Here is a 21,770-nt window from a genome sequence, read left to right on the forward strand (position 1 = left end):
AGGGAAGCACAGCAAACAAAAAGGTGCCATTCCCAGATCATCATTAGTAACACATGCAGAATTGGGATCAGGAAGGAGTGAGTTTGCCGAGAGCCAAGGCTGCTTATGGCTCTGGTTGGAAGATACACTGATGGTGAGGCGCTCTGCCCATGGGTTGGTGTAAAACCATTTGCTTGGGAGGTTCAACTAGACTGGTTGAAAAATTAGATCATGAAGGGTAGATAAATAAAACCATAAGAGGCGTAGGCAAGCTGGCCCAGCGGCTCACCCTCTCTCACTGGGCGCTCCCTGTGTGTTTGATGAATAAGGACCTACAGTGTATCACCTGCTCCTCTTGCTAGGAGCTCTTCTGAGACAGCTGGCGTTTGAAGTGACAGCCAGGGGATAAATTGCTGCCTCAGGAAATGCTTTGCCGTTGACTGATTGCTGAATGGCTGGAAAATTAATTTTGGCACCTTTCCTTAAGTCGTTTTGGTCCCATTCCTTCATTTTTCTGCTGGGAAACGTGTCCTCACATTACGGTTAAAAATACGTTGAGGATACAAACGTGGGGAGGAGTGCGTACTCCTTACAGAAAGAAGTTGCAGGCTGGGGCAGCTCTGCGGCACATGACAGAAAGCAGAGTTCTGCTCTGAACTCACAGCTCAGCTCAACATCAGTAGCTTCTCCTTGTTGACTGCTCACACTAATTAGTTCATGTCTGAGCTCCCGAGTACTTGATGAAGGGCTGGGTTGCTCTTCCCAGATTGGGTACTTGTATGTAACAAACCCTCTCTGTCCATAGACAACCTCTCTGGACACCTACCATGTTATCCCCGAGCAGGAAGTATTTGTGTGGGGTAGTTCAGAGCGTGAGCTCTTGATCCTGCCTGTGCCACCAATGGGCATTGTGACTGACTTTAAGTAAATATGTCTCAGGTGACAACAGCTTCCTCAGCTCTCTCCAAAGTTCTTAATAATTCCCATTCCCCCTCCCCACCTCTCTCTCTCTCTCTCTCTCTCTCTCTCTCTCTCTCTCTCTCTCTCTCTCTCTCACACACACACACACACACACACACACACACACACACACAGAGTTTTAAAATTCAGCTTATTTTATAATAACATCACCTCTTCTGTGGTAGTTCCATTGGCAAAGGTAAGAGGGATGTGAATAAACAAAACAAAACAAAACAAAAACACCAAGCGTGGTGGCTCACGCCTTTAATCCCAGCACTCAGTAGGCAGAGGCAGGTGGATCGCTGTGAGTTCAAAGCCAGCCTTGTCTACAAAGCAAGTCCAGGACAGCCAAGGCTACACAGAGAAACCCTGTCTGGAAAAAACAAAACCAAAACAAAACAAAAGCAAAAAAACTCCACAAACAACAACAACAACAACAACAACAACAACAACAAAAAACAAGAAAGAGGGATGTGTATTTTGCCCTTGCTTGTGTACATACTTGAAGGAAGCTGAGCCATGATAGAATGTCATGTTTCAAGCCCTGATACAGCTCAGGATGAGCGAAGTTCCATTTCCCTAGTTGGGACGTGGAAATGCCTTCGATTGCTGGTTCAGAGACTGGAGTCTGGGTTTGGGATGTAGCACGGTTGGCAGCATGCTTGCACACAGTGTTCCAACTCCAGCCCCTGCTACGCTGGGTGCGTTGACACGTTCCAACAATCCTAGCACTTGGGAGGTAGAAGTAGAAAGGTCAGAAGTTCAAATTCAAGGTCATCCTTGGTTTCAAAGAAAACTCAAGGTTGCCTGGGACATTATATGACCCATTACAAATGGCAAAAAGGTGGGATTTGAGTTTGATTTGGGGGGAGGGCCTTAGAAACATGATGCTCTTAACTGCCATCCAGCTCATAATGTCTCTGTCTAGCCAGAGGAGGCGTCCTGGTAAAAGACAAGACTGCATTGTTACTATGTGTTCTGTCTGAGTTAGCCCACATGGGCCGGCCAGGCACATGCAGAAGAGAGCCCATTAGAATAGCAGGTAGCCTTCCTAAAATGTGGGTGGATACAGTGGTCACCTTGGCCTTTGCTAGCCCTTGGCTCCTGAGAGTGCTCTGTATAGAACTCACCTGTTCTCTGCACAGGGGCCTTGTGTCTCCTCTGGGTTGTAAGGCCCAAAGAGTCAAGAAGAGTCGAGAGCGAGATCCTGGTGTCAACAGAGCTAGTTCCCAACCCTGACTCCTATGACAGAATTCTCTTTCTTTAGCGTAGTTTGACATCCTTTTGTTTAGTCATTAAAGAGTATTAGAACCAAGTATAATCATGAGTTGTCCTGATGAGGGCTTTAAAGTTTTTCCATTGCAGTAAAATACACATGATAGAAAAGCTAGCCATTCTTAAGCGTGTAGTTTCTTGGTATGAAGTACATTTGCAGTGCTATGTAACTGTCCCCACCACCCATCTTCAGAATTCTTCTGAGCTTGCACAATTGATGCTTTGTATCATGAAAACAATGACTGCCCCCAACCACCGCAGTGACCACTGTACAGCCTGTGTCTATGGACTTCAGGCATGGACCTCAGCGAACTGGATGCCCCTGTCTTAAATGAGTTGCCTTTTGTGACTGTGGACTTTTGTAGTTAGCATATGTTGCCAGGGTTCATCTGTACTGCAGCATTCCTTTCCTGAGCCTGCTGGACAATATGCCTTTGAGGGTCTGCACAACTCCAAGCTATCCCAAGTATTGCTGTTCTGATTCCTTATGCGGTCAGGAGCTGAGGTGCTGGCTGTATGGCAACTCTATTTCGAATTCAAGAACTGCTCCGCTGTTTCCCGTAGCAGCTACACCAGTTTACAGCCCTACTAACTACATGTCTTTGGAAATGATGCTAGTATAATTATATTAGCAGTGTGTGTATGTATATGTATAATACCTTAATTAGAAATCTTAAACACATTGTAGGCTGTGCATGTGCAAATAGCTCCAAAGGCAAGGAGGCCTTAAAGAGTCAGAGCAATGAATTTTAAACTCCTTACCACTTGTACAGTTGACTTGATGCTACTATGTTCAGCCTTGTAGATACTACCCAAGAATTTACATATGGATGTGGAAGAAGGGTTTTGTTTTATAGAATATTTTAAACATATTTTTCTAGTTGTTTGACTTTCAGTTCACAAATACTGCAGATTAGCCACAGAGGCATAATTTTGGGAAAAGGGGTGTGGAAAAAATCAATGGAAGCCAGATGTAGTTAGCTGGATAGTTAACTTTATCCTAGCCACACATAAGGAAAAATGTGGGAAAACAAACACCAGTTTAAAATCAGATTTAATCAGCCTCTGAAATAAGTCCTGCAATATAGAACACATTCACTAAATATTTACTGAGTGAATGAATCAATGAAATATTTCTGCTAAGTTTAACAAAAGCATGAACAATATTGTTATTCAATAAAGAATCTGTTTCTACTTACTTAACAAATTTATTGATTAACCTACAATAAAAATTCTTCTAAAATGTTAATTTGTTATATGAGGAGGCATGAAAATAATGACCTTAATTAAGTGATCAATATGAAATCCATATTAATTGAAGAGTACCAGTAACATTAAGATAAGGCTTATATTGTCAGTATTTTTGAAAATTACTTGTAATATTTAAGTTAGAAAAAAAAAGGCTGACACATTATTAAAGAACTGTACAGGCTCAAGCCAGACAAAATCCCAGCATGGAGATAGGTGAGCATAGAATTTCACACTTAGCCTAGGAGCTACTGACAACTGATAGGTGCCAGGAGAGGGAGCATCAGTTTTCATTAAGGGTGTAACTCCTGGCCAGTCAACTGTACTCCAGCAGATGAACACACATCCAAGAGTATATGGGCAGCAAAAGCTGGACTTGATGTGTTAATAAAAAAAGAAGACACAAAACTGGGTAGGTAGAAGTCGGGGAAGGATCTCATTAAGACCTGTAGGGTGGGTTTAATTATTCTAAAAATACATTGTATGAAAATTTCAAAGAACTGGTACAAAGTATTTTTTTTTAAACTGCTTTAATTAAAAAGTGTCTGCAAGCCCCTCTGGGCCCTTGTTAGTTGGCTTTGTTACTCTTCTAGTGGAGTTCCTGTCACCTCCAGGTCCTTTTATCCTTCCCCTGCCCAACCTTTCCACAAGACTCCCCACGCCTGGCCCAGTGTTTGGCTGTGAGTCTCCGTAACTGTCTCAGTCCACGGCTGGGTGGAACCTCTAAGAGGACAGCTAGGCCAGGCTCCTGTCTGCAAGCATAGCATAATACTGTTAATAGTGTCGGGGTTTGCTCTCCCCCGTGGGGTGGGTCTCAGGTTGGGCCAGGCATTGAATGGATATTACCTCTGTCTCTGTTCTATCTTTATCCCTGCACATCTAATAAGAGCATCAGGGGCTGCCTCTGAAACGGACTCTGCTGCCTGCTCCTGATCACTGCCTCATGGCAAGGCTGCCTTGCCAGGCCACAGGGGAAGAGGACAGGCTCAGTCCTGATGCAACTCGATGAGCTGGGGTGGGTGGGGCACCCCTTTTGTGAGGAACGGGGAGGGAGGATGGGAGTAGGAGGAGGGAGGGGACCGCAATCAGGATGTAAAGTGAATTAATTAATTAATTTGAAAAGTTTTTTTTCTTTTTTCTTTTTTTTAAGTAGAACTCTGATCCTTTAGGTAAACTATTTTCCCACAAAGCTCAGAATAGCTAACATGTGACATATAGACTTCGTTTTCAGTTATGCCAGGGCATAAGCCCACGGTTGAAGCCTCTGGTCTTTTCTGGACTTCCCATGGCTTCCTCGCATCCCAGTGGTGCAGTTCTCTCAGTTATCAGACTGATCAGCTATGGAAGAGCAGCACAACAAATGGTAAAGAGCTACTTCCTGTGGGTAGAACAGCTTCCTGTTGTCTTCCTATTTCCTAAGCCATCACAGGAAGTGAAGCCTTGAAAGTGAGCCAGCCAAGGAGTCCACTGAGCTGCCTCAACTCCCAGAGTGGTTCAGGCTTCTTATTTAATTTACTAGTTTCCAAAGATTGACTCCAACGAAGTGACCGTACTTGGAGACAGTTTTTGGGAAACCCAGCCAATAACCCAGCCAATAACCCAGCCAATAACCCAGTTATTATTTAGAAAAACTAAACACATTAATTTTAGTTAAGTTTTGGGCATAACCCCTTTGAAATTTTGCTTACTTTGAAACTCTGAAATATATAATTTCTTATTGTGATATTCTAAGTAGGGTGAGAAAAAAATCTCTTTTTTTCCCCTGAAGTAGAAACTTGTAGATAAAGTATAATGCGTATGTTTATGTATGTGTGTGTATGCTTGGGTAAAAGTCTTCAGAGAATACATAATCTATTTTAAAAACTAATATTCTACCACTCAGAAATAATTGCTACTATTCTGCTATAAATATTTCTAGACATTTTCATATGTCCCTATAAATATAAAGCCAGAGAGAACTTTTAAAAATAAAATTTCAGGCTCGGGCAGACAACTGCATGGTTAAGAGCACTTGCTGCCCCTCCAGAGGATTTGAGTTCGGTTCCCAGTACCCACACTGGGTGGCTCACAACCACCAGTAACTTCAGCAGATCTGATCCCTTCTTCTGGCTTTCACTGGTACCCATGTCCCTGTGCCATTCACTTACACCCACGTATACATAAAGAAGAAAACATAAACATTTATTGCAGTTCCTATTTGGTTTTTAAAATTTCATGTGACCTGTGGTTATTTGTAATGTTTCATGAATAGAAAAGGTATGTTTGTGTCCTTATATTGTTAACACATGTTTTAAGAGTGGCACAAACCCACAGCACCAGCTTTATCATACCTGTTTAAATGTTTGTTTCTTTGCTGTAGATACTCAAAATAGGAGACCTGCTTAAAGGAGTACATGGTTTCATGAATTTTGAAAATGCCTGCAAAATTGCTCTCCAGAAAGTTTTGTCAGTTGACAACTTGTCCATCATTATTGTAGAGGGGTCCCATGTCCCCATAGCCTTAGAAACCATTCAGGGCAGAGCAGAGCAAAGGGCTAGAGACCTGTCTCAGTCACTACAAGCATCAGCTTCACAATCGTGAGGAGCAGAATTTGGGTCTAGGACTCATATAACCAGATGCGTAGTCTGTAGTTGCCTGTAACTCCAGCACTGCAGTATCCAGCACCCTCTTCTGGCATCCACACCCACATACACACATGTCCATTCCCTCACATAGACACACACACATACAGATGCACACATGCACACCCACATGTACATGCACACACACAATTAAATATTGTTTTAAAAGCGAGGCAGTGCTTTGAAGGAAATCTACCTGAGTTCAGTACCTTTGTGGTCAGTGGAAGCTTCAGGTGGGTGCTGTGGGTCTGCTTCTAGCCCCTGAGGTTACCCACCAGGAAGGCCAATGTGTCACTATTGTACTTATTTGTTTAATGGTCTCTGCCATTTTGTGGCTAGCCTTTTAACTCTCTTCCTGTGCATTTTTCTCTTAGATTGAGGAAGACACATGGCAGAAGTACTACTTGGAAGGAGTCTCCAATGAAATGTACACAGAGTATCTCTCCAGTGCCTTCGTGGGTCTGTCCTTCCCTACTGTTTGTGAGTAAGTGACTGCTCACTGGATGGTCTGTGTATCTCAGGGATGGTTAAATGGGTCAGCAAGGGCAACATCCCATCTCTGTGCACACTGCTTGGGATGCTTGGCACTCATTGCTGGGCTCCTGTGGGCTCAGTCCTGAATGTGTGTGGACAGTAAAGCATGGACTGACAAGCGGAAGCCTTCGGGTTTATCCTCTAGGTTTCATAAATCGTGAGATTGGATCCCTGGTTTGTACAAACTTACAATTTTTGCGGTTTGCCTGCACATATTAAGTAGCACCACTGTGAGGTAGAAGCCTTTGAAAGGTGATGTGAACTCGTGTAGCCCTGGTTTTATTTTGTCTCATTTCATTTATTTATTCTTATCTCTCTCTCTCTGTGTATTATCTATGGTGGTAGGGATCGAACCCAGGGCCTCACCCTCAGACCCTATCTGTCTTCAATAGAGAAAAATCAAACCTTAGCAGTTCCAGGGTGAAGGATTAATCTGCCTTCTAACAAAGACGTTCAAAGTGCTTTTGCTACTAACTGAGGAATTATGCTGTCAAACGCACAGGAGGAGGCCTTGAAGAGGTCTTTTTGAGCACTGAGACAGCTGTAATACTAAAATAATAAGAACCGGAACTGGTTCCAAGGGCACTTGCAGCAGGCCATACCCTGTGCCCCCTGAAAGAACAGGTGTCCTGGCCTGAGAATTTCAGGCGTCCACCTTGAGGCATGATGGTACCCCCAGATTCACCACTTCTCACCTCTGGATTGAAGTACAATCAAACATGGGGGAATGTTCCCTGTGAGAACACAAACTCTGGAAGTGAAGACCCTCAAAGCTGGACCCACTGATACCTGACACCTTAGAAAAAAAATCAATGCTCTCACTGATGAAGGGGATCTGAGCTGAGGGAGAAGACCCACATCTTTGAGCTGTCTACTGCCCAGCCAAGCCTACCATCCAGAATTCTAGAGTGTAAAGTCTAAGGGTGCTAAATCAAAGCTGAGAGGCTTTTGGACTTCTGTTCTGTGTGTAGAAGGGAAAGGATGGAGATTCCTGTCAGGGACACAGCAGGTGTTCTCTGCCAGTCCCTGAACCCAAACCCCCAAGCACTCCAAAATGGTTTGGTTGTTTACAGAAATTTCTCACCCTGTCTCTAAGCGATAGTTTCGATGCTAAATGGACTGGAAAAGTGAATAGGTAATTGATTCGGAAGGAGCCTTTTCTGGAAATAGAAGCCGTATTGTAACTCCCGTGAGCTCCTGTCCCTGGGAGTGATTCCTCCTCCTGCTATAGATGAAGTTAGCCGGTTCAGGATGCTGAGAGGCCATCGTCTTTTGTAGCTTAGCCTGCTTCCGTGGGAGGTCCAGAGAAGTAAGAAACAGGAGAAACTGGCTCCTTAGGAAGGCTCTTGAAGCTCTCTCTGGTCAGCTGATACAGGGGTGGTCTGAGCATCAAGGCTGAGTTGGCAGCACCCAGAGTGGGGCCGGTGCTGTTACGGATGCTAGCTAGGAAAGCCAACACTCTCTTCCTTGGCTTAATTGTTTCTGGTTTAACTAGTGATGTGCCTGACAGGACCTCTTCCAGGGAAACACGCTGTCACCTCTAGCATTTATTTCTGCCCTTCTCTTCCTTTGCCCCTGGAAAAAGAGTCAGTTCTTTTTAAGACCAAGGGCAAGGACTGCCCCCCCACCCCCGAAGTTGTAACTGGGACAGCCACCGGGTGCACTGGGCCCGTGTATTTGGCACTGTTTCATTTGTTCAAGGCTAGTCGCCTGTATTTCTGAAACACGGCGTTTCACAAAATCAACACAAGAAAACCTGAATCTCTGGGCCCTCTTTAAAATCAGAGCTCACCACACAGGGCCCGTGTTTCTGCCAGATGCTAAATGGCTCCCATTGTTTAACAGAGGAGCTATATATGATTTCTCCTAAGCCAGAACAGAGTGACATCAACGACCCAGGTCAACTCTGCATCCTTCCAGCCAGGTGAAGCGCCATTAGCCTTCTGTGCCAGCATTGGAGTCTGGCATGCAGCAGCTGTGTATCCCAGTTACAGCCTCTAGGGGGAACAGTTCTCACCCTTAGTCTTCAGAAGAATTGACTTTTTCCAGGGGCAGAGGAAGAGGAGAGTGGGAACGCTAGGAATGCCATGACAGCATTCTTGGGGGGCACTCTTGTCAGGCACAACACCAGTGAAATATGAATGATTTACCTTGATTGATTTTCGTCTTTAGAGCATGTTCTAATGAGTGCAAAAACACCTCTTAGACCTACCTAGTTGTCAGAGAATTTAGTATTTGTTCAGTAATGGGTCTGAATGGAAAAAAAGAAGAAGAAGAAGAAGAAGAAGAAGAAGAAGAAGAAGAAGAAGAAGAAGAAGAAGAAGAAGAAGAAGAGGCAACTTTTGATGTGAGTGAGAATGTGTTCAGCCTGATGCGATTATTCCTTTAATGCAGCAATTCGGCAGAGGTGGAACTAATCAATAAAGAAAGGACATTTAATGAGATTTAGGAACAACCCAAAACATTGAAGCTCTCTTCAAGCATTTGATTATCTTGAGGCTTAATTATCTGTGTTTTCTACTTTAAATTAAAGAAAAGCCATAACTCAAAGTTACCAGCAGTTTAATGATAACACTCTTCAATTCAGGTTAATTAAAGCGCAACCGTAATTAGAGTGTAGTGCTGTATATCACCAGGCTGCCGCGTAAGTATTTTCATTACTGTAAGAATTGGCTATTCAGTTTCAAGATGACATAAAGGACGCCCAAATATATTTTAAGCCGGTTTGTAGGGACGGAAAAGAATTGGGGAACATTCTGTGTATAATAAAGCACAGATAAAATATACAGATTTTTCTCAGAGTTGTTTCCATAATTATGTAACCACACTAAAACAATATGCAACCTATGATGTTGCAGAGAATGGAAAGAAATAAATTTGCTCTTCCCCTAGGCTGGCAGCATGCCACCCAGCAGGTGGGAGCTGTGCTCCAGAGAACCTGGAGTTTTCTCAGAAGCGAGGCAGAGTAGTCCTATGAAGGGAGAAGGTGGCAGGTGCACAGGTGAAATTGAAGGTCGTCTCTGAAGAAAACAAAAGGGGCTGGGGTAGTGCGGAGAAGCGGAGGCCCCTCAAGCAAGTCCCTCAGCTAGAAATGCTGAGGGTTTTGAGTGTGCAGAATTAAGATCCCAGCCATGGTGGCAGCTCTTTGATTCCTTTCCTATGTGTGACCAAAAAGTGGGGCATTGTTCCCAAGCCAGATGCTAAATAAGACAAAATACACCATTATACCTGACCCTCCACCTGCATTGTCTCTCAGATACCCAAAACGACGAGTGATGTGTATGTTGACAAGGCAAAGGGGTATCAGGACAATATAAACATCACATTCTGTACACAAGGGATCCCCGTAGCATGGAATTTTGAGACCCAGATGACCTGAGGCTCCTTTCAAAAACAACTTAGAAAACAAAGGACAGAACCAAGATTCTAACAGTCCTTTTGGTTCTGCGCAACTGAGAGCAGCTTTGAGTGGTAAAATCTGGAGTAAGACTTTAAAATGTGCATTAGGTTTTCGTTTCCTTTTTTTTTTTTTTTTTTTTTTTTGAATGAGCAAGGGAAGTGAGGACATGAAGCTGCCCTGTCTTTCTAGCGCCCGCCCCACCCCACACTCTGGACCGACAGCCTCTGTATCCTGCTTTAAGCCCCGTCACTCAGGCAAATCACAGACTCACAGGTGGGCTCACATTTTTGCACACTTGTGTTAAGATCTGGGCCTTTGGGAGCCATGGAGATGGCTCAGCAGCGGGGCTGAGAGTGCTTGCTGCACTTGTAGATGACCAGAGTTCAGTTCTCAGCACCCACTCACAGCCACCTATTAGTTCAGCTTAAGGAGTCTAATGGCCTTTTCTTCCTTGATAGGTACCCACACCCATATTTATATATACTCACATTTACATAAATTTACATCAACTTCCTTCTTAGCAGAGTGCCAGCGACCTGCTTCCTTCCCTTCTCATCCACCCCCTCCCCTCAGTGTGTGCCTGTAAAAGTGCAGGTGGCCAATGACAAGCCTTCTGCAAGGGCAGCGTCTTGAAGCCACATTTGCCCTTAAAGGGTTTTATCCTTGAGCAGCTCACACAGGACGGTGCAATGGAGTCACAGGAGACCGAGGTCAGGCTACTGGTCAACCACCTGCTGGGTTAAGATCCTTTATATCTGTTTACTTTTCCTGCGATAACACCAGGTGTCCGTCCTCAAACTCGCTGCACGCTATGAGGCTCCGCATCCCTTGATATCTTCCCTCTCTCTTGTATCTGTTTTCCTTCCACCCCACTCCCATCAGATATAAACATAAATGGAGGGAGGGCTAGAGACCATGGCAGTGCCAGCTTCCCTTACTTTTATTGTTTAGTAAATTCTGCTGTCAAAAGGGCAAAAATGCAAAGAGTTGGATATTTTTTCTACCATTGTGCCAACTTTGTTGCCTTAGATTTGATTAACTATTAAACATGCAAACTTAATGACAGTTCAATTGAGTATCAAGTAAGGCGTTTGTTTTCCCTTCAGTGCTGTCTTCCGAGTTTAAGACTGGGCCGAGGGAGCTCATGTCCATTCTTAGGGAGCTACAACACCCTTACACATGTGGTGAACGCGTGCAACTGGATTGGAGGAGTTAGGGCTCTCGGGAAAGCTTCCTGTAGCTGGGTTCCTGGAGATGCCTTTTTATGTTAGCTGACCTAAGGAACTTGGGATCTAATGACGGGAAAGGGGAACGTCCCCAAGGGAACAGAGGAGCTGCATCATACAGTACCACAGGGGGATTTCTCAACATGCATGCTCCTTTGAGGTTTTCTAATGAGTCCCTGTAGATGGGGGAAAGAGGCACATCAGCCACAGTTTGACATGTGATGCTTTGCGGGGTGTGTGTGTGGGGGCAATAATGACAGTAGTCTCATTGTGAGAGCTAACAAAGGTGAGGATGCCCAGGTATGTGGGGGTGGGAGAAGAGGGTGGGTAGAACGACCTAGAAGAAAGCAGGTTCAGCAATCGGGTTGGCAAGAACACAGAGTTCCAGGTCCCAAGTCTCACAGCGAGCCAGCCCTATTAGTCAGCCATTCATCACTCGCAAAATATAAAAGCTTAATTGTATGAGGTTTTACAGCTCAGGGGGGATTAGGACAAGCGGTGTGTGTAAAATACGACGCGTCTCCCCGTCTCACTGCAGCTGATGGAGCAGTTAGGATTCAGGTTTGATGCTGAGCGTTTAGTGTGTGGGTAACTTGCGGGGTGGGGGGGCGTGTTGCAGGGGGTTGTGCTGAAGGGCAGCTCGGTCCCCAAGCCCAGCTTCGAAGTGTGGATGCTACTATACTGACTGTCTTCCGGTACCAAAGAAGACTGCGGAGGGAGACTCTCCATTTTTCATGTATCCACCTGCCTTCCATATGCCTAGAATTCAGAGAAACTGGACTTTTTGCCTGTGTCATCTTGCATGGACTGGTCTTTCAAAAGAAGCCGCATGAGGAAAGTTAAAAGCAGTACAAAGAAGGCTCTCTTGCCCATGCCAACCTGAGCTCTATCATCCTACTGATTGTCTTAGAAAGACCTTCCAATCTCAACGTGAGGCGGAAAACAGCCAGACAAGTGTCATTGTTCCATGGTAAACTCCTGCAGACTGACTTCAGAAAGGCATGTGCCTACAGAACTTATATAAAAACTTAAGTCTCATCTTAAACACACACACACACACACACACACACACACACACACACACACACACACGCTCCTGTCGGAGTTGGTGCTACCTAGTCGCTTATGTTGGGAGTTTTGTAAACATGGATGAATATATATCAACACAGATGTGAGTGTTATATTGGTAACCACTTCAAATGCAGGAACTGAGAAAGTGGCGGGTAGTCCTTTCTGTACTGTTAGATAAACCACCAGCAATAAACCCCACTGAAATCCTCACGCAAAGTTGTAGAAGCTGACATAGGTTCGGAATTCTGGAAGGGGACATCAGGCAAAGAATCTAGCCGGAACTGGGCCCCGTGGCTGCTAGGATCTCATCTGGTAGCGGAGTATGCCGAGCAAGCCTACACCCCACGGTGTATGTTTCTGGGAAAGAAGGGTAGTAAAACTTCCCCTATAGGGCATTTGTTAGCACTTTGGGAAAATGCTAGGTGACCACATTCAAAGGATTAAATTACTTTGAAGTTTAAATGCCTTAGGTCTGCTAGGGAAGAAAGACACTGTGCATGCATGCATACGTGTGTGCGCCTGTGTGGTAGGCATGTGTGGATGTACCTTCCTGTATTAGAGAGTACGTGTATTCTGAAACCTTTCCCATCCACCCTTATCAAAGCCACAAAGAAATAGAGTCTGACATCATCTCCATTGGTGGCCCAAATCACCTGGTACTTTCCTGATGCTCGGTATTACAAGTCTTGATATTTAAAATATGTTTTAGGTAGACGGTTTCTTCTCCAGAATCTATCCTTTCAAATTTAAGTAGAATGTGGTTACATCTCACTCTAGCCCTTCATTGCCAAAGCCCTTGTCTCCCAGCACACGGTGTTTGCATCACTTCTACTGTGTGTAGGGGAGTTATTCTGAAGTTCCTTGACCTCTGGGGAGCTGGAGGGGAGCTGGTCCTTTTAGGTGGAGCTGGGTTTAGAAGGCGGGATGTGGTCAGACAGTTTAGACGCTGTTGTTTCTGTTGTCTGCCACTTTCCTGGTGGCAGACTTCTTTGCACTAAGCTCCATCCTTATATCCACGCTGTAAGCATACTGGAAGGCGCAAGCCCTATGACAGCTTTCTATGCTTAATTCACACCAGCAAGTAATCTTTCCAGTCAAGGGGACTGATTTAATGGCGGGCACAATTTATTTCTCTCTGGGTACTTAGAGACAGCTGGACTCTAATTCTTAAGAGCCTTTGTTCAGGAACATCTGGGTTGAAAATACTATAGTTAACAGATGATGCTGGCAATAAAAGAGAGGGGGCTTTGTATAATGGCATTGTCAAATTTCGTAGACCTCTACTTAATAATTATCAGGAAAGCAATCTAACTTGTTATTACAACAGTTTTATTGCACATTTCTGGTTTAAGACCTTTTTGTGACAAGTGGCATTTTTCCCCTCTTGGAGGAAAAAGAGTCATTTTTATTCTCCTGTAGTTTTTGCAACCAGCGACAACTTCCAACATTGGACGCACTGGGAAATTTCTTTTCAGAAACTAAGAATTAAACTCTCCCTAACTTATGGCTGGGCTTATCTTATTTATTACACTGTGAAGGCTTTCTGGCCTTTTTTTCCCCATCCTCTTTCCTTAACCCAAGCTGTGCTTCCTGATTCTACACCAGTTCTATGTACATGAAAATGCCATGGGCTGAGTAAAGCCAGAGGAATGAAGATCATGTTTACAGAGCCAGTGCCCCATTCTGCTTTACCAAAAGCAAATGGCGTGAGTTAGTATTCAACCAAAGGCCATCAATTCCAGGTGGTCTGCAGACATATCCTGAGGCACGCACGCTCCTGTGACACAGGCTCTAGAAGAGGCCAGGAACAAATGGCTCTCTGTATTTTCAAACTGGACTAGCACCTTGGCCTAATGGCTGGAAGGCAAACGGTAGATTCCCCAGAGCTTATCACGATTATTATTGTTCCTGCTTGTACCTTTCTCAGTCTGTTGGCATCTGACAAGCAAGATGAGATCTCAGGACTCTGCACTCCGGTCCCCTGTTCTGTTAAGTTCTCTATTCTGTTTCTTCTCCATTGTCCTGGCCTCTCCTGTGCATTTCCTTCATTTCTTCATCCAGTTGGCTTATTCAGTCTTTGTCAAAATCTGGTTCTTGGGGCTGGAGAGATGGCTCAGTGGCTAAAGGCACTGATTGCTCTTCCAGAGGACCCAGGTTCAAATCCCAGCACCCACATGGCTGCTCACAACTGTCTGTAACTCCAAGACCTGACACTCTCACATAGATATGCATTCAGGCAAGACACCAATGTAATAAAATAAAGATTAAAAAAAAGTGTTCTTGAGCAGGGCGTGGTGGCACACGCCTTTAATCCCAGCACTCGGGAGGCAGAGGCAGGTGGATTGCTGTGAGTTCAAGGCCAGCCTGGTCTACAAAGTGAGTCCAGGATGGCCAAGGCTACACAGAGAAATCCTGTCTCGAAAAACAAAAACAAAACAAAACAAAAAAAAAGTGTTCTTTACACTTGCAGAATGCCAGGGAGGCAAAGCGTGTGCCCTGTACACTAGAGAAGTTTTGCACATGGTAGGGGCTAGTGATCACATGAGTGCCACCACAGCTCCCCCTTTTGCTTGTATGGGCTTTATCTCCACCACCACCCCTGAACCTCCCATCAGACTCCATACCTGTTATATACTTAAGCCAAAGGATTATAGCACTGGCTAAATCTCTGTGGTGAGATCTAACAAAAAGAGTGTGAGTAGAACACTCAAAGAGTTGTCATTCTCTTTCCAGATTAACTGATGGTTTATTTGTCAGTGTAATTCATAAATATTGAAGAGATACCTATTTGAGCAATATCTAAAATATAGATGCATATGAAGAGTCAGACAGCTATGAAGATGAAGAAGGAGAAGAAGGAAGTCTGAGAGGTAGGAAGAGGTGAGCACTGTGGGACACTGGAGAAAGTGTACCCATTGAGGTGCCCCCTTTTAATTAGAGTAAGTATGGCTTCAGTGTGACCGTAATTTGATGTGCCAAGGAAAGCTGAAAACCTAGTTTTGCTTTATTTATGAAATTATATGTTGGTGTCTATTCCCAGTATTTGAAGGGATACTATGTTGGTCAAACAGCGTGGACCAATTGCATATTGGGGTTCAGTTGGCTTCCTATGTTCATATGAGGGGCGCCGACACCACAAACCACATGGATTCAAAATCTTCACCTTTTTTTTTTTAAATCTACTTGAGCCAGTAGATTTGTCCTTCTTGGACTTCAGTTTATATTCTATATAAGAAGACGATGGGGAGCTGGAGAGGTAGCTGGCCTTCTAGAAGACCTGAGTTCGAATCCCAGCACCCACATTGCAACTCAGTGCACAAGATTGCCTAGATCAGATAGACTTTTCTGCATGAGGGGGATCCTTGATTCTTAAATTCAGCTGGTAAATGGTACCGTGGTGATGAGGAATGAATAAATTCGCCCTTACTACTTTTGATCTTAGCTGAAATGCTGTGAGGTGATTGAATGCCCAATTACTAGGAACCTTCTTTCCTTCCCACCACTAGGGTTATAGTAGCAATTAAGATCTTTGATCCCACTACGAGAATGACAGCTCTCCACAGGACACAAACAAATTAATTTTTCTCGATCCCTGCTGAGGTCAGCTTACTTGTGGTTGTTTTTATTTATTTTTTATTTTTTATTTTTGGGCTACTGTTTACATTCAATAGTGTGTACTTAATCCAGTAATTTGCTTCAACAAATAATACACAAGTTATATGATTTTTTAAAAACAATTTAAACCCTATAAAGAGCAGCCACACACGGGGTTAATAGAGTGCTATGGAATATGCACCAAGGAAAACATTTCCCTGCTGTAATTGGTGATAACTAGGGTTGGTGTTTCAGAATTCATCTGCACAACCACCTCAAAGTCCAGGTTGTTAGACTGCTGGTCGGAATCACAAAGCCTTCAAATCATAGGATGAGCCCAGATACATGTATGAAAGTGTTCCTCTGAAGAATGGCTATCTTTCAAAGGCAATACTGAGGAACTAGAACCTTCCATTCAAGAAAAAGCAGTTGATCCTACTCTCTAAAGAGAATATGAGGCTGTCACCCCTCACCAGCACCTTTCTTGCAAGCGACGCCTCTCTACACCTAATCTGTTGTATTAAGTCCTTTTTTCATGTAAAACTAACTACAGGAGATGAGGAGGTGCTTTGGAAAAATGCACACCGTGCAAGCATGAAGACCTGAGTTGAATTCCTTGCTTCCATGTAAAAATCCAGGTTGAGTCCTGTGCATTTGTCATTTTATGGCTGGGGATCCCTGAGGCTCACCAGCCAGACGGTTGGGCAGAATTGGTAGTCTCTGTCTCCCAGTGAGAGACCTTGTCTCATAAAACTGTGCTTGAGGAGCAATACTCAAGTAAGCCTCTAGCTTCCCCAGTGTGCTCACACACCCACTCACACACATGTCCACATACAAAGTCAAATCAACACCATGTCACCCATTCACTTAGAATAAGCAGCATATGCTTGTTGGGGCCAGCAGAGTCCTCATGACCTTTAACCCACCTTGCTTTCTGACCCACTCATGACTTGCCTTGTTCCTTCAATGGCACCTTTGCAGGGTCTGACTCTGGTTCTTATACATTTAGAGCTTTTTCCTGCCTCGGGACGTTTGCTCTTGCCTCTACCCTCCAGAGACCACTTCTTCTACCATTCCTTCGCATTCCCATCTCCTTGTCTCCAGGTCTCTGCATCCTCGGGGTGCTCCTCCCGGACCATCGCAAATCGGCACGCCCATTTTCCAGTCACTCTTTTTCCCCCTCACAAGTTGTTTTATTTCTATAGAGGATTCATCGGGACCTAGAAATTTATTGCTGTTTCACTTATATATTGGCTTATGATGGTTCTTTCCCAGTGAGCACGCCCTTCAGTGGAGGGCAAGTGTCTCCCTCCAGGTGTCAGCCAGAGGCCTAATGCTTAACCATGGCATAGACTGGGCCTTAGCGTGACCAGCGGTCAAACAGAGCTGTGGATGGAGCAGTAGTATCCCCTGCTTAGTAAGAGAATGAGGAGTACATAGAGCCATCAAGGAAGGCCTAACCCTGACTGAATGCCTATTCCCCTTTGCAGTGCAGAGGCTAGATAATCAAAGTTCATTTGTTTTTTTCACTGTCATTTAAGTGATGTTTCCGTATTTAAAATCGCCTAAAATGTACAATAATGCTTATTGTGGAAATATGTAATGCATAACACATATGGTTCATTTTTTTTCTTCCTGTGAGCTCTTATATCTTTAAACAGCCAGTGCACATCTTATATCTAAATTGCGCTATATTATCTTCAGGTTTACATCCTATTCTTTGTGGATCTCACAGCTTAAAACATTTTTTTTCTAAACTTATTTTGGATTAAGAAGCCTTGAACTGTTCTTCACTCAGCTCTCGCGTTTGAGTTGTCGAACCTCTTTATGCACAAGCATGCTGGGACACCTCTTCTGATCTTTTGGAGTGAGACACGGTGGGCTGGTGACTCCACTCACCATGAACTGTGGGGAAACCCCAAAGATCTTGAGGATGTGTCTGTGGCCAAGGAGAGAATGTTCACACACACACGGAACAATGAGAAGGGGCCACAGCCCGTGTAAACTCATTTATGTCTATCGGCAAGGAGCTGGAAAGAAAATCTACAAAGAGAGCAGGAGCTAGAATACTGCCCGGAGTTGGGGATGAGTCCTGACATGACCCTGGAAGATGGTGGGGAAGAAAAGGGAAGAGAAGATATTGGGGTTGCAGAGAGGGTCCAAGAGTACAAGCGACTAGGCAGGACCAAGCCAGCAGAGCGCAGTCTGGTCCCCAGCCCAGAGCCCTGGGCAGATGAGGTGAGACAGCTTGGACAGAGCCAGGAGTGACAAAGCTGGAGTCGTGTGCTGAGCACTTAGAGGGAAGCAAAGTATTATTACCGTCATTCCAAGCACACAGGGGTCTGCTCTGAACAACAATATAAGCCATTTGTACCAAAGACTGAAATGGAATCCAAATAACAGGTTGCATTGCTCCAAGTCTCTCCCTCCCCCTGTAGTTAACATTTTATTACCTGACGGAGTAACTAATGAATCTGGCTGGTGCAAATCCCCAGGCACACATCTCTGCTTGGGGTCTGTGTCTAGACATCCAGACCAGAGCCCAATTTGCACTTTGAATATCCAGTACCTTATCACTTGTGGGGAAGCAGGCTTAATGGGGGAAGACCGGGAGGCGTCACTTTACCGGCCCTGCCTTCAGCAGCTGGTGGGAGACTGAGGATGCCCTGGAAATGACTGTGTTAGGGGCCTGGACGTTGGTCAGGTGTTTGTTACGAGACTCTGCTGTCTGCAGACACTTACTGAGAGGCATTTCCATCTCGTTGCAGGCTGTGTTTCGTGAAGCTTAAGCTCCTGATGATCGCCATTGAGTACAAGTCTGCCAACCGGGAGAGCCGGTAAGTTGATATTCCTGTTGGAAGTTGCACGCCCTGGGAAGGCTCTTCCACTTCCTCTTTCTCATATATGGCCTGCTTGGTTGGAACTCAGTGCAGCACCTCCCTGACCCTGCAGTACATTTCAAGACGTTGACGTGTCTATCCCAGACCAGCCTGTCATCCCATGCCCCACTGGGCATCCAAAGACAATTTCTCTGGAGAAGAGAGAGCCATTCTCCCTAGCTCCACCCACTACACTGTGCCTCTACACAATAACGCAGGAGGAAGACCCTCTCTCCAAGCCCCTTTTACTACTATAAGCAAAAAGCAGGTGGCCTCTGGCCTTCTTTACAGCAGCCTGCAGTCGAGCTGTGAGGGGAGGTGCCAGCTCTCTCAATAGCCAAACTGCAGGCAGCCTATTGTGTACCATATGTGTTTCTCCCACTGCAGCCGATATCCAGGTGGCAGAATATCAGCTCCATGCAAATGAGCCAGGAGAGAGGGGCTCTGAGGCAGGAGCTCTCGTTATTTATTTATTTTTCCCTTAATGATGTGCAAATCAGACCGATGAGGGACGGGGTCTGGTTGAAATAGATAACACCCTAGTCGATATATGACCTTACTGCTGGTTGGTGGCAGCATTGTATGAGCAAGGAATCTGGTTGAGGGGGTTCTACATGCATTATTGATAGCATAGATGAGCTTTGATCCTCCATCCTTAGTCATAGTTTTAGAGGAAAGAGAGCTGGTTGGAAGACAGCCTGGCTTTTGTTCTCTGGAATCATGTGTCCAGGTATTGTCACTGGTCCAGTGAGGCCTTTGCCTCTACAGGTTGACAAGAGCAGAGGGAAGCCCGCCCCAACATATACCTTTATAACTGAACAGAATGCACGGCAACACTTGCGAGGTTCTGCTAGTATCACTTAAGGAATTTTCGTGATCTTGATGAATGAACACACACACACACACACACACACACACACACACACACACACACACACACTGTCCATAGCCAAGTCTGTATCTGTGACAAATACAAAGGCTCACAGGCAGGTGGCCACTGTGTTGTCTTTTCCCTTACCTGTAAGATCAGATTGTCCATAGTCAATCTGATCAAATACTTAGTTACTTTGAAAATCCAAATCAACCAGAGAGCAGAAGAGAAAATGGTAGATTTGGTGACCATGTGTAGAACATGGTGGTGGCAATTAAAAAAAATATGTATGGAAAGATACAGTTTTCTTTTTCATGTTTCCAGAGGAAATAATATTATAGTATTATTTGAGCCCAGGAGGGGTCTGTCTTTCAACAGTTAAAGTGGGGTTTTTCTGGCATCGCCCTTTGTTTCACCCTCATCTGGACCTACAAGTGTGGAGGACAGACTGCGGATCCTTGGTTTTTGGGGGGTGGGGTGGGAATTACAAACGGTAATCTCTGAGATGCCGAGTCAGTACACCTTTGAGGATCCGAGTGTTCCCTCTTTATCACTTTTGTGCATTTCTTTCAAAACATAAATGAATAAAAAAGAAAGAAAGAAAAGTGTCACCATGTACATGGTGCTGACATCAGTGAGTGCTTTCTGAGCCTCTGGAATAACTCAAGGCAAGAGAGAAGAGGCCTTCACCATGCCGTGAGCATCATCGGCCAGTCAACTCCCACATCTCTCCCTCTGGTCACAGAGAAAGAGAGGGCGCTGCCAGGACCCAGGCAGCATTCTAAGGAAACAGATTCCAGGTTCCCCAAAGATGAGAGCTTCCCCTGATAGGACCTCTCATTGATTCATAAACCTGAGCTGTTTTCAACAAAGCCATGTCTAGAGATACAGGCTGTGGGTTTTGTTTTTCTCCTAGTGCCCTAAAAAAGGCAAAAACAAAACAAACCTTGTTTGGCTTTGTATTGGCTTTCTGTGTGCGGCTGCCAGCATTAATCCTCAATGTGGCTTGGTCTCGGTGTGGAACCGCCTGAGTGCTTGTGGGAAAAGGTGTGCTAGAGGGGATGTGGATCCCACCCCTAAGGAAACACAGGACTTAGCCGACAGAGTGTCTTCAGTCTGAAGACACACTTTTTGTTTAATCCTCGTGAGAGACCTACTCCCGTTGCTCTCACATTTTGTAACGGGGCCAGGTACATGGAGGGAAGCCCCTTCTCATCTGGCCGTCCTACCTCTGACCTGTGTGAAAGGACGTCCTCTGTTGTTGGTTCCACCCACGGTACTGTTTCCATGCTTCGCTGATAAACCTTGTTTTCACACGCATCCTCCAAATGATTTGAAACAAAGGTTTTATTCCTTCCTTCCTCCTGGTGTCAGTCAGTTTATTATCAAATTGTTTGATTTGAAATTCTTTTTCTTGTCGTTTTTGCAGAAGCCGAAAGCGGTATGCATTCTTCGTTAACTTTCCTTCCAACCTCCACCCTCTGTCTTCACTCCTAACCACAGGACTAACCATTTGCCAAGAACTCAAGAAGAGAGAGATTATATATGTGGATATATAATCTCATTCCCTTGTCTAATATATATACATATATATATATATGTACATATATATCACCTGTCTCCAACTGGAATACATAACAGTAGCCTGCTGCTGTCCTTGTTTGATTTGTTGATTATTTTGGTTGATGCACTAACTTCTTTGCAGGAAAACTAGAATAAATAAAGGCATAATCCCATCTTCAACCATAGTGCCAATGATGGGAACGAAGCATATTACATTTGAAAAGGAGGACGCTTCTCTCCAGCACTCTGTGTCTGTTATCTGTATCGTCCTGATGTTGTCATGGTGTCCATCAGATGTGGGCGCCATTTTGTCTTCATTTCACATCCACATTCCCAGTGACCTCCTCATCCCTCTGTTGAGTTTCCACCTTGTAGATGAGAGTTTCTGTCCTTTACCCACAGAACAGAGACCAAGCCCTTGCCCCTCTCCCTTTCCTCATACTTGTTTCAGTTGATTTCCTTTTGACTGTCTACTTTTTGAGCAGTGAGCTAGGGAACTTCCTAGCTATCACATTTGTATTCCACAATACGCACTATTTGTTCGGACA

At 44.7% G+C, this 21,770-nt stretch overlaps 1 protein-coding gene across 18 annotated transcripts in view; it reads left to right on the forward strand.

The window, feature by feature from the left end:
- KCNMA1 (potassium calcium-activated channel subfamily M alpha 1) overlaps nucleotides 1-21,770 on the forward strand; it is a 700,634-nt gene that overhangs the window by 525,545 nt on the left and 153,319 nt on the right. For 10 of the 18 annotated variants that reach the window (XR_014781481.1, XM_084794298.1, XM_084794299.1 and 7 more), the window contains 3 exons: nucleotides 6,459-6,568; nucleotides 18,678-18,746; nucleotides 21,089-21,100. Coding sequence is in view for 17 of the 18 variants with exons in the window: in XM_084794298.1 (XP_084650424.1) it covers nucleotides 6,459-6,568; nucleotides 18,678-18,746; nucleotides 21,089-21,100 (191 nt within the window). In the remaining variant the exon portion in view is untranslated. The remainder of the gene's footprint in view (nucleotides 1-6,458; nucleotides 6,569-18,677; nucleotides 18,747-21,088; nucleotides 21,101-21,770) is intronic. The other 8 variants (XM_084794306.1, XM_084794307.1, XM_084794309.1 and 5 more) reach the window with 1 other exon arrangement.

This window comes from Acomys minous, assembly GCF_964271855.1.
Source record: "Acomys minous genome assembly, chromosome: 9".
Lineage (NCBI taxonomy): Eukaryota > Metazoa > Chordata > Mammalia > Rodentia > Muridae > Acomys > Acomys minous.